At 29.8% G+C, this 14,275-nt stretch overlaps 2 protein-coding genes across 2 annotated transcripts in view; both read right to left on the bottom strand.

Moving 5' to 3' along the window:
* Positions 1 to 1,230, bottom strand: part of LOC107445683 (rifampicin phosphotransferase) — a 57,022-nt gene extending 55,792 nt beyond the window's left edge. The window contains exon 1 of the mRNA XM_071178748.1: positions 1,168 to 1,230. The gene's annotated coding sequence lies outside the window, so the exon portion shown is untranslated. The remainder of the gene's footprint in view (positions 1 to 1,167) is intronic.
* LOC122268845 (uncharacterized) overlaps positions 1,168 to 14,275 on the bottom strand; it is a 14,737-nt gene continuing 1,629 nt past the window's right edge. The window contains exons 2-4 of the mRNA XM_043039458.2: positions 13,219 to 13,284; positions 7,743 to 8,240; positions 1,168 to 1,404 (exon numbers count right to left, since the gene is read on the bottom strand). Of these exons, the coding sequence (XP_042895392.1) occupies positions 8,014 to 8,240; positions 13,219 to 13,284 (293 nt within the window). The 3' untranslated portion in view covers positions 1,168 to 1,404; positions 7,743 to 8,013. The remainder of the gene's footprint in view (positions 1,405 to 7,742; positions 8,241 to 13,218; positions 13,285 to 14,275) is intronic.

Raw genomic sequence — 14,275 nt, 5'->3', positions numbered from 1 at the left:
AAAATATATATTTATTTTTAACAAGAACCTCACAAAAAAAATGTAAGTTTGGTTGTGTTAACCTTCAAATGATACAAAGCCAGTTATAGTCCAGGCAATGCTTTCATTTTCCTTTTAAACACTATAATACGATTTGTGATTTATATAAATTAACACAAAATTAGCTGTAATAATAACTATTGGGAGTACAAATTAGTTCGGTCCGTTTTTTTGTGGTCAAAAATGCATTTATTTCAGAACAAAATGAATGAACAGAATAATCAAAGTATTGTCTATCCCTGGCTACTGCTTTTTCCCACCTCTCAGGCAATTTTCGAATTCCATCTCGAAAAAATGTCTCGTCTTTTGAGGCGATCCAAGTTAGGAGCCAATTTTCAATTTCTGCGAAAGAAGTGAACTGGTGACCTGCAAAATCATGCTACATCCATCGGAACAACCAGTAATCAGAAGGAGCAATGTCCAGAGAATACAGCAGGTGCGGTAAAATATCCCACTTGAGCATTTCCAAATAGTTTTTACGACTTTTGAGACACCAGGCTGACCATTATTATGCAGAAGAATAACTTTGTCATGTCTTTGCTCGTATTCCGTCCTTTTTTCTCGTAATGCAAGGCTCAAATGAATCAATTGTAGCCTATACCAGTCGCCCGTAATGGAATCACCAGTTTGTAGCAGCTCATAGTATACAAAACTATTCACCATTTATCATTCACCATTTACCATTCTTTACTCACCATTAACCATTCTTAAAACTTCGAAACCACTCCCTTCATGATTTATCAGTTGGGGCATTGTCAACATAAACTTCTACAAGCATTCGATGCGCTTCAGCTGCACTTTTCTTCCAATTTAAGCAGAAACATAAAACCTCCCGCAAATGGTGTTTCATTACCGCAAAATTTGACATATTCAACAAAGTAAAAAACAAGGTTTTTGAATGAAACTCAAAGCGATATAAACTGAATATTATTGACAGATGTTTAACCTCCCTAAAACCACTGAAACCAGCTGTCACTATATAACATTCATAACAGCAGAGCCATTTTTTAAAAACGGACCGAACTAGTTTGTACACCCAATACAATAACAATTATAATAATAATTAGAATAATGATCACAATAATAATTATAAAACTTATGCGCAATAATAATACGAATGATACTTACAAAAAGGAGAATTTAACATGTACCAATTCCGTTTCATCTGAACTGTTGTCCGAAACACATTTTCTATGAAGTAAATAAAATATAATAAGCAAAAATAACGAATTTTTAAAAAAAAGTTTTTATAAAATAACTTACCACACATGTGTCTTAGAGTAAAAATAAATTTTGACAGCTTCATCTTATATCCCCCCCATGAATGTAACATTAAACTATTACAATACATAATATTTGTTAAAGCTAATTGAAAAATTCCGCTGTGAATGTCATCATCATTTCGCAATACGTCACGATAATTGGAAAAGTCTACAATATTATCTATGCCGTCTGATATTTTAAAACTCAGTAAACTCAACCAGCATGNGCACGGCTCAAATAAAACAATTGTAGCCTATACCAGTCGCCCGTAATGGAATCACCAGTTTGTAGCAGCTCATAGTATACAAAACAATTCACCATTTATCATTCACCTTTTACCATTCTTTACTCACCATTAACCATTCTTGAAACTTCGAAACCATTCCCTTCATGATTTATCTGTTGGAGCATTGTCAACATAAACTTCTACAAGCATTCGATGCGCTTCAGCTGCACTTTTCTTCCAATTAAAGCAGAAGCATAAAACCTCCCGCAAATGAAGTTTCATTACCGCAAAATTTGACATATCCAACAAAGTAAAAAACAAGGTTTTTGAATGAAACTCAAAGCGATATAAACTGAATATTATTGACAGATGTTTAAACTCTCTAAAACCACTGAACCCAGCTGTCACTATATAACATTCATAACAGAAGAGCCATTTTTTAAAAACGAACCAAACTAGTTTGTACACCCAATACAATAACAATTATAATAATAATTAGAATAATGATCACAATAATAATTATAAAACTTATGCGCAATAATAATACGAATGATACTTACAAAAAGGAGAATTTAACATGTACCAATTCCGTTTCATCTGAACTGTTGTCCGAAACACATTTTCTATGAAGTAAATAAAATATAATAAGCAAAAATAACGAATTTTTTAAAAAAGTTTTTATAAAATAACTTACCACACATGTGTCTTAGAGTAAAAATAAATTTTGACAGCTTCATCTTATATCCCCCCCATGAATGTAACATTAAACTATTACAATACATAATATTTGTTAAAGCTAATTGAAAAATTCCGCTGTGAATGTCATCATCATTTCGCAATACGTCACGATAATTGGAAAAGTCTACAATATTATCTATGCCGTCTGATATTTTAAAACTCAGTAAACTCAACCAGCATGCCTCTGGGCTAATTAGAGAATGTGCGACAAATTTCTCAATCATCTTGAATTAATTTGGGCTTATTACCATAAAACTTGTCCTCTGCCCGCGATTAGAATGCATTTTTATTTTAATCTATTCTTCTGACTTGAACTCTTTTTTAAAAATCTTTAACTCTTTTGAAGTAAGTCACTTCAAATAAGCATTGCTTTCACTGCGCTGAACTCAATGTTTAAAATTAATCAGGCTAACTGAATAATGATATATATTTTTTCTAATTAATCTATGAGAAGGAGGGTTTATACACATTATTGAACTTGGAACTTTTTGTAAACGTCACCATCATTTTGCAATACGTTACGTTAATTGGAAAAGTCTACAATATTTTCTATGCAGTCTGACGTTTTAAAGCTTAGTACAATCAGCCAACATGCTTCAGGCTGATTAGGAAATATGTCACGAATTACCCAATCTTAATCTTGAATTAACTTAGGCCTATTGCAATGAGCTTTGTCTTCTGTCCTAGACTTGAATAAAATTTAAGTTTAATCTATTCCTTCTGTTTGAACTAATTAATTATAGATTTTCTAACTAAACTAATTTTAGGTGCGGTCATTTCATTTGTCATAAGAACTTCAAGGCTGATTAGAAAATACTTAAGATTTTTTCATTTGACCCGGGGCATTGCAAAATGAAGGCACTGGCTTGCGAACAGCTTGATTCGTTACATACACAATACTGAACTTTTTAACGTAACATTTTCTTATAATTCATATTGAGCCGTTGTGGTTCAGGGAATGGCGAGCTCGCCTCCCAATGATGTTACCTGGGTTTGAATCCCTGGTCGATTGAATTCCTCACCCGGCTCGTACGAAACACAATGCTGACGTAAAATATCCTTAATTGTTACACGGATCATGGGTTAGAGTCCTCTTGCCGTCAAGCTAACCGTGGGAGCATTTTGTGGTTTTAATCTCCATGTAACGCAAGTGCGGGTTAGTTCCATCAAAAAGTCCACGCGAAGGCGAATTTCTCCCGATTCAAAATTACAAGACTACGGAGTTGAACATTAGTAGCCGTAAACTCAAAATTGGGTTGGTTGCTCAACGGCTGATATAAAATGAAATATTCATATTTGTTGTGCAAAATTGTGTAGACTTTACATGCGTATAAGATAGAAAATTATTTATCGATAGTGAAAAAAGAAAGGTTTAAAATTAAGTTAAATTTTCATTAGGAACTAGCGTGAAAAAATTGATGGACCACCCTGAATAACTTTTGATCTATTGTTCGGATCTTCACGTTTCGGGACTCAATATTAATGGTTTATGGGGGGTGGTCTCAAATATGTTAATTAATTAATGCAGACGATATTTTAAGTTACGAAATCAGACACAAAAATGCACGTTCTTTGAAAAAACATACTTTTCTCCTAGGAAGATTTGGCATATTTGAGGTCACCCCTTCGAACCTTTAAGGATNGAACTGATAATAATAGTGACTTCTTGATTGGTATTATTAGAGATTTTATTAATAGCTACTAAAATGATTACGGGCACAATAGCGATTGATATTTTTGTTAGCTTAGTTTAATCAATTACCAAATGACGCTTTCTTTATTATGAGTCATATTGAAGTGCGACACAAGTCCTTTTCTTTTTTATCTAGGATATGCTTTCCCAGCTACTATCTCTACTTTAAGTTTTCATCATTATGATATAATTTTATATTTAAAAAATAGTAATAATAAATAATACTTTCTTTTTTTTCAGAGGATTATTCTAACAAACTTAAAAATGTCAATACAATACAAAAAATTAAGACTCTCAATGCATAGTAATAAAACGATTACAAACAACGATTTAGATGCAAATTAATAAAATTAATTAAAAACAATTATTATCAATATAAAACAAATTGTTTGAATAATTTATAAGACACATCAAAATATTTATCATTTTTTGAGGAAAATAAAAGATAAATTATAGCTTTACTTTTATTACAGATTACTAATAAAAATAATATGTCATAAAAAAGGCATAGCTGCGTTTTTGTCCCAGTTTTAAATATTCTGTGTAATATTTCTTGTCTATAATCATCAACACAGCTTTATTAATCAATATTATGTCATCGAGGAAATAAGAAATAATATATATTAAATAAATTTAATTTTTAATCTAGCTCGAAATCTTAAATTGGCTGTAATATGATTCTGAATTAGCCATTGAAACGGAAGTAAAACAATATTACAATGTTTTAAAATTCTGAAAAACTATTCTTTAAATATTAATAGTTTCATATAAAACTTATGAAGATCATTTTTGTGCAACTTTTAAAAAATGAATGTGCAATAATGAGAAATTTCCTCTTAAAAAACCAGAAAACTCTTTTTGAAAAAGAATTATTTTTAACCCGCAAAGAAAAATAAAATGAAAAACAGAAAAAAGAATAAAAGAAAAAAACACATTCACTCCTTCGTTTGAGACAATAAACAATCGTTTATCTTATCTACATTGATGAAATTGTTTGATAACACAATGCTATGCTACCTATTTTTCAAAATCTGAAAACTGAACGGAACAATATGCATTCATAGCAATGCCAAGTCACATTCTTCATTCGAAATAGTATTAAACCTAGGATCAATTACAAACCAGGAATCTAACAAATGTTTCAAACAGACGGTGTAAATACTTTTTTTCGGAATTTATATTATCAATTCGTTATGTGAGAGCTAAAAAAATATTGACTTCAAAATAGGTTTAAGAGACTTCTTTAAGAAAGTTTAGACTTCGTCTTAGTAATTTCTGTTTTTTTAAAAAAAGAGCAAATTACAATGATCGAAACCATGTTACCCGATATTTTATATCGTTATTTAGATCAGTTGCTCTCAAACTTACTGTGCTCATGGATGCCTTTTTATATCTAAAACTTGGCCATTAACCTTCAAGTGCAATAACTCTATTTTTTTCTATACTATAAAAACTACTTATTTAACTTTAATCTCTTGAATAATAAATGCTGACATAAAAACAAAATGTAAAGAAAACTTAGCGATATCTTGACGTAATACTTAGCAAAATCATATATTTTACCTTAAAATAATAAAAATATTTTTTTTCTCAATGAGATAGGTGAATCTAGTGAGAAGATCTAAGATTTATTTTCGAATGTATGGTTGTTCGCCCACGAGCACTAATTTTCAGTCGATTTCTGTTCCTTATTATGAGGCTCATAACTGTATTAAATTCTAGTTCTACGAAGTTTCAAAGACCATATTTATCTACTTAACTCTTCTTCTCAACTTTTTAATAGATAAAAATCATTACCCGATTATCCATCCTTTTATAACAATGGAAATGATTATAAATATTTCATGTGATATTAAGTTGAGAAAACCTGGTTGGTAGGGAGTTGGGCCAAAGTCTCCTAAATAAGGTGATAGGCCTCCTAGATCAACCTATCTAGGAGGCTTTGATTGGGCCCGTATCGCGGGGAGGGATTAAGAGTTCGATCCCCGCCGGTCGTAGACTCTTCTTGTAGTAAATGGTGACTGGTGCTCGTTAAGTATGTCGGATTACAAAGTCCTTCACGTCCCCATAACAAATTAATACCGTTGTTGGTTCTGAATTGGTGATTGATAGTTCTCAGGTTCAGGTCAAAATTGCGATATGTGGATGAATGAATGGGACCATGTGTTAAAACGAACTGCAACGTGTGAGTGCGGCTGAAGTCGTATTCTTAACCATAGATAGCGCCACTGAAAAACAAGAAGCACACCCTCTGCCTTAAATTCGCTTGGTTTCACCAAGCAGGTTTGCTGGCGTTGGCAAGTTGCATTGCTAACAACAATATGTAATATTAAACCTTTCGAACACCCCTAACGTTGATAACATGGGTTTAATTGCTACCTCGACGTTGCTTTCAAAAGACCCTTTCAGTAGTCACAGGGACCTCCATGGTGTCCATACTTGGAAAATTTTAAATATATATTCAGCAAATAAAAATAATTTAATACCATACAGAGTAGAATAAATGTAATATTATATGCAGGCGTTTGTTTATTTTTAAGTAACAGTTTTATTATCACTAAAAAATTAGTTTTGAAAGTTCAATTTCATTTAACTTGAGATTAGAAATATGGGCGAATGAATGTTGAATAATAGAACAAATCTCTACGAAAGAACTTCTCTAGATTAATATTCACAACATTTATATATAATATAAACAACATTTACACGATGCACGCAATTTTGCATTTTACAGGTGCTTGTTTATTTTTAAGCAACTCTTTTATTATCCCTGAAAATTTTGCTTTAAAAGTTCAATTTAATTTAAAATGAGATTGGAAATATTGGCAAATAAATCTCTAATAATAGAACAAACCTCTACGAGAAAACTTCTCTTGGTTAGTTTGAACTATAAGCAACTCTTACATGATGCGTGCAATTTTTTAATTCATGACATTTTATTTTACAGCATCATCGGCGATAATAAGCGTTTAACCATTTACCCATTCACCTTAATGGAAAAATTGTCTCCAAATCGTAAAAAAAAAGTAAAAGGCACGATCGAAAGGATTTAGAGCGGATTTTTATAGATAAATTAATCAGCATTTAACTTTGAACTACACAGTGAAAAATTTTGTTTCAAATTACAGTAGAAAGTATTGGTACCCTGGATGATTCATCAGCAAAATCCATTTTACCAGAAAACCTATTTTTATCGGAAACTTTTATACCGTAACATTTACAGTAATAATTATTCAATTGCAGTGATTTAGTAATTTTACAGTAAATATTACTGTAAAAAGTTTCGTTCCACCCTAGATTTTTCGTTTCGTAAAATTTAAGGTAAAAATTAACAGCACTTTGAGTGCCGGTACTTTTTACCGTAAATTGATCTGAAATTTTTTACAGTGTACATGGGACTTAATGTAAAATTTCCTGTTGGACTTAATGTAAAATTTCAGTTGATGTAAATAAATAATCTACATATGGATGGCTAACTGTATAAAGCAAAGCACAGGTCGTGCTATCGGTTAATATTCGTAGTAAGACTTCCGGGCTACTACATCAAATTTATTATTACGTCTAAGTTTAAAAAAACTCGCTAATCTTTATAGTAGTTAATGTAGTTGTTTTACTTAGAATTTGATTTGCGTTATTTAATGTTCAATTTGAAAATATCTTTAAAATTTAATTGCAAACATAAAAAAAAAAAAAGCTGAAGATAATCTTCAAAACATGGCAATCCTTACACTTTATTTTTGCCTGATATTAATTTATTTAAATCGATGTACAACTTACAATCACATAGAATTAATCAAACGCCAAAACATTTCATGAATTTTAAAATTACGAGTTAATTAAATCACATTCTCAATAATAAAACTAGCATATCGTCTCGTATGATAAACCGATACATACACTTGAAATTTCCAGTATTCCTTTCCAATTTTACAATCTTTCTATTGATTATACTCAATTAATCATCCATAAGTTACACCCAATGAAATGTTGAAATGGTAAATTAAAATTACACCAAGCATCATAATAACACTTTGATAAATTATTAACAAATTGTCTAATAATGGAGCCATTTTAAAGGATTAGAGATCGAAATGAAAAAGCTTACTTCAAAGTTTTTAGTTTGAGGATTCTCCATTTCATATTCGAATGGATAAGGTATGAGTCCTACATCATACGGTGTGACATCTTCCTTCTTTACAGGATAAACAATTTTCTTTTTGTATTTTCGAAGATATGAACGTATCCATAACCTTGTTCGAATGTAGGATACCCAATTTACATCTAAAAATATAAAATATGCAAATATTGTTTCTCTTTTATAGTTTTATCAATATTCTAAAATCATTAAAAGAGATATTTTTGTTTTGAATTGCATAGTTTCTTCCTTCATAATAATGTAGGGTGTTCTTTAATGGGTATCTGTATATTTTTCTGGATATATTGTCAAGAATAAAGTAAAACAAGGGAATCTTCAATGAATATTCAGCTGAATAAAAATAAAAAAATAATTATAACTACTTAAAAATTTGCAACTATTTGACCTTATTTTTATAAAAAATAAGGTAAAATAAATCCAGCATGCACTTTAAGGCATTTTTTTAATTATTTACAATACTTTGTAATATTTTTTACTATATTTTGTAATATACGTACATTTAAAGGTACTTTAACGAAATTACTTTTGAGTGATCAGAAATGAGGCTTACATTATTTTTTTTTCTTGGTAGGACTGAAAGTGTTTTCTTTCTTTCTTTTCTTTTCTTTTTTTCTTAATTCTCAATGAAGTTAATGTTAATGAGTATTATAAAAAACTACTAAATAATTATTTCCCAAAATTTCCGAAAAAAAAGATCTGATCTCTACTTATTTTAATTCAGAAGAACTGCCTTATTTTTTTAATGTATGAAATGCATACATTATTTTCTTTAAAAAAAATAATAAATAAAACTACTTCTATAATTTTTAATGTTATGAATTACATTTAGAACCTTTTAATCGTAGTTAAGACTCTTAACATTTCACAGAATTATAGATTGAAAGAAATATATTCAAAAGGAATCATTACCTAAATTAATACGCAATGTGTTTATAATACTTATAATGATATTTTCGATTAATTCCAACATGATAGTGAAACTCTTGCTAAATCTATGGTGTATTCCTCTAAAAACAGTTATGATGATCTCACCAGAAAAATACTTATAACCTCTTCATTTTCATTCATCTAACAGAGTCACGCCGTATTTTATAGTCATCGTAACAAAAATCAACAAACAACATTTTAATAATTCTAACACCATTCCTTTCCGAATTCAAACTGTTCTCTGCCAGACATTCTCTAACAATTCTTCGTCAAGGACACTAAAAATAAATTCAAACTGGTTTCCGGATGACGTCATATTTGCAATTACATAAAATGACACACCGAGAAAAATGTAAACATACATTTTCATCTTAATATTTTATTTTCCAAGTGATTCACTAAACACACGCACAGCGGATTTCAATTTTTTATCGAAAGTGGTAATAAAGAATAAGGAGGATAAAATTGAAGCTTTGTGTTTTTAGTCACGTGTTTAAGATTTTTCCTTTCTAGTAGCATAAAATTCAATCCTTTTACCATCATTGTAAATTTTTTAAACAATTTTCATTGAATGATAATTTATTGAATTTTATGAAGAAAAAAATATTCTCATCCTCCTTCTTATTATCTTTTCAGATCTTAAGTTGTTATTCATGACCGACATTTCTTAAGAAATGTTTCACGTTTGTAACATTGTATGCTGTACGGATTTATATTAATTATTGTTTTTGTCAATAATTGTTTATGTTGTTAAAGTTTTTTTTGTTATTTTTCTCTTTTAATGCTATTCTAGTATAAAACATTTCAGCCAAAGCAAAAACAAATACATGCTTAAAAAATTGTTTAAATTAGTGTTTGATTAATTAGTTTTGAATCAAAGACAATGCTACATCGCTGCTGAAACGCTTCGTCACAAATTCTGTTTTACCTAAATAAATGATTTGAAATTCAAATATAGGAGATATTATATTAACGTAAACAAAGAGTAAAACATAAAGTTTTGAAATACTGAAATTTTTCTTTAATGTATNAATAGAACTCTCATCCTTCCCAGATGCTATAATTATAGTAAATGGGAAAATTTACTCATTTTTACTTAAAAATTATTTAATAAATTTGTTTTGAGTGAATTATGTAGTCTCCACCCGAAACTGATGAATAATAATAAATATAGGAAGTTTAAAAGTAGATAAAGACTCTGAGTTTATGTAGTCGTTCAATGTTCGGTTCCGTAGTCCTGTAATTTTGAATCCTGTCCAGAAGACAAGGGAACTCCTGCTTCAAGTATTGGCAGAAATTTGCCTTCGTGGAATAGTAATTTATTAAACTTTTGCTTTACATGAAGATAAAACTATATAAAAAAAAAAACCACTGTTAGCCTGACGGCATGAGGACTCTAACCCATGAACCGTCTACCACTGAGGTCGTTTTACATCACCAATGTGGTTTGCTCCAGTCGAGTGCGGAATTCGTATTGGGAATAGAACTCTCATCCTTCCCAATATCAGCTCAATGACTTTGCCATCTCAGTTCCATGCAAAAAGGTATACACACGTTATATAAGGTTAGAAAAAATGTATTGCTTACTTTAAATTTTAAATAATGAAAAAGCCTCAAAATGAAACTTCATTTGGTTATTGCGTATTTTATACGTGTTTTCCATTTTAGGACTGAATCAATACCTGCTTCCAAACATTTTACCGTGCTCACGAATTCAAATTTATTGTTTCTTCAGCCTAATTACTTTATAGCAATTAGTTCTCTTTTGTATAATTGTTTGCAACATTGATATACATTTTAATGGGCTCAATAAACAAAAAATTATGCTAATCTTAAACTTGAAAATGCGTTCTTAATTTTCCATACAACAAATTAATTAAAGTGCGTATTTTACACAAAACAGTATGAATTTTTCGACTGTTTTCTAATATTTTTGCAGAAAAATAAAATTACTTATTTAAAAAGATTTTTTTATTGTGAGATCGTAAAAACACTTTCCTACTTTTTTTAATACGACGTAAACGTTTGTTTTTCTTTTCATGAGGCAAATTCATTAAATTACAATGATTATTATTATTTTGACAAGGTACTATAAACTATTAGCGAAACGTTGGAGACAATGAGCTTATGTTAAATTCTTTAGGTTCAACAAGAATTATCAACTACAATTTTGATTTAAAGAAGAAGAAAAAACCATCATCTACTCGAATCAAAAAAATTTTATTGATGTAAATATTATGACTCACAAACAGGCAAGACAATTATGTCTCTGTTGGTGACCCTGATGTTCACAATAAACACTTGAAAGCTAGAATTTCTTGAATTGTATGAACGTACTGAAATTGTTGACTAGAATTCTATGTCCTTAAACAATGTTAAGGATAGCAGCAAAAAAAAAAAAAAAAAAAAAAAAAAAAAAAAAAAAAAATTAAGCTGCATTTGATTTCTTTAGAAAGTAGTGAATTATATGTAGTTGAAAGTAGCAAGTGTAGTAGAAAGTAGTGAATCTAAGAACCTATGCCTATATCTTACGTAAAACTTATTTTAATACGGAATGAAATAATTTAATGTTCTGTGTTACTTAATGGATAATCCCAAGAAACTGAATCGGAAATATAAAAACTTCATTGATTTGAAAAATAATAGATGATAATAAAAAATAGACATGCTTTGAGTTTCCAATAATTAAAGTCACAAGTCATTCACACCTGACAAGTCTTGAGAATGGGAGGTTATATTTGAAAGCTCGAAACATGTTGACTTTTACTTCCCTCTTCATATTTTTTGAAGCCAGTTGAGTTTTTTATCATCAATTATACTATTTTACTTTTGGGTCTTGATTATTATTTTGATAAGGATTTTACACTCGTTAAAATAAACATAATATTATTACAATATCTTATTCTTAAACATAACATGTTTCAATGTTTTTAAAATGCCACTTAACACTCAGCAATTCCTTGAGTTACAGAAAAAAGAAATATCGTAAATTATAGAAAAGCTTGTGATTGTGCATTAGAATTACTATACAAACTAAATTTTATTTTTCAAGAACTTTTTTTTGTTTCTTCAAACTTTCTTTGCCTAGAAGACGCGATTAAAGCTGTAAAAATTATTATCTCTAAAATTTTGTATATAGTTATAATAAGCTATGTAAATTCGATTTTGGTATGAAATCCTCGTATAAATAGTAAGAGCAACATAAAAAATCTAAATAATGTCAGCTAAAAACTTGATGTATTTAAATTCTAAAAGCTTAGAAAATCATAAATAATTTATAAATCGATTCAAATTTACTCTTTAAAGGAGATTAAAAGAAAAAAAAATCTTTGCTTTTTGGACAGAAATCAGCTTAAAAATTGTCTATTGACTAAAAACTTCAAGATATTTTCCATTAACTATTAATTAAACATCTCCGAGCAATCACAAAACATTATTTCAATTTTTTTTATAATCAGAGCTTAGTTGCTTAGCAACCGAGTAAAATTAAATATTCCTCTTTTGAATTAGTCTATGGGTCATCTTAAAATATTCATTTGCGTCGGCTACTTTTGTTGGCTGTTTTCTGGACTATCGCCAATCTTTGTTGCGACCCAATTGACGACCCAATTTTCCGGATTCCAAATATGTAAAAAAAAAAATCTATGTTTATTCAGAGAAAGTACGTCTTTGGTGTCTGATTTCGCAACTTAATTCATAGTTAGTACTAATTAATGAGCATATTTGGGGTCATCCCCAGGAACCATTAAGATTGACACTCAGTTCGTGAAAATCCGATCATTAGGAGCAAAAGTTATTCAGAGTGATATCTTTTTTTACGCCGACTATACATAACCATAAAACTAATAAGCGTTGAGCTCAAAACTGCCATTAATAGCATCGATGTCTCGACACTTCCAAGCGTTTTTAGGCATTTTGATATTTGTTTGCGCACATCATAGCTCATAGCCAATAGTGTTTTCGCATAGCCAATGAGAACCAAACCACCATATCGAGCATTTCATAAAATAAATCCGAATATCAACAGTTATTTTGAAAATTTGCATAAAATTTTTAAGCCTATTTTAAACTTAGTAGTTTTTTAAAAATTCATTATTTTTTTATAACTTTTTAAAGTTTTACATTACGCTTCAGATAAAGAGTTAGAATAAATAAGAGTTAGAGAAAAATGTTTACCTCGGGGAATAAAAACTTGTCCAAAGTAAAAGAGCAAAGGAAAAATTCCGGCTACCAGGTAGGACGCTGTTGAAATGAATAATAAACAAATTATGTTTACAGCTAATTCTCAATAAAATTTACACTATTGTCAAAAACTTCAGCTTTTGAACCTGTTTTTGTTTTGTTGATTTGTAATTTCATTTCTTATGTTATTCGCGCTGTTATCAAAAATTAAAAAAAATTACAGAATAATTTGACTTTAATGCTAGTTTCTGAAGAGAGAAATTTAAAATGGAGGAGTAAATTTCAAGCCAGATATTATGTTTGTAAATTTTCTTATTTCATAATGAATTATAGTTTACAAATTAAAATATCTATCATATGAAGTAAGCATTCTAAAATTTATGATAGAATACTTAACCACAAACATCATTTATGAAAAATTTGAAGTTTTTTTCAACTGAAATTTTTTTCAACAAGAACAAGGTTTCTAAATAAACTACATTAATAAAATATATGGTATTAAATTTCTATGCATTTTTTTTTTATCTGTTTCCACAATTTTGCGCTTGTTCAAAATTCATGTTACAATTGATACTTTCATTGATGGCAGGGAAAAAGGAGTACTTCACAAGACAAATCTGGATAGCGTAACCAAATGCTCATCCTCTTAAGTCGCGGTTAAGTCAGGGAATAGAGAGTTCGATTCCCAATGGTATAACCTAGGTTTGAATCACAGCGGTGTCTGATTGATACAAATCCTGGTTCAGACTCTCACTGACCACAGTTGCTGACGTAAAATGTCCTCAGTGTATACTTAATAAAAGTTAGAATCTCCTTGCCACCGGGCGAACTGCGGGAGATTTTCGTTGTTCTCCTCTCCGGATAACGCAAATGCTGGTTAGTTCCACCAAATAGTTTCCACGAAGGCTAGTTTGCCCCAATACTTGATCCAGGAATTCCCATATCTTCTAGGTTAAACTCAAAATTGCAAAACTACAAAGCTACGGGGTTAGCAATGACAGTTTTAAACTTCTAAGAATTGGGTCGGCTATTCAACACCGTATTTATATAT

Source organism: Parasteatoda tepidariorum, chromosome 3 (genome assembly GCF_043381705.1).
Source record: "Parasteatoda tepidariorum isolate YZ-2023 chromosome 3, CAS_Ptep_4.0, whole genome shotgun sequence".
In the NCBI taxonomy this organism is placed as follows: Eukaryota; Metazoa; Arthropoda; class Arachnida; order Araneae; family Theridiidae; genus Parasteatoda; species Parasteatoda tepidariorum.
The sequence above is the reverse complement of the archived record's forward strand: the minus strand, read 5'-3'. Positions and strand labels throughout refer to the sequence as shown.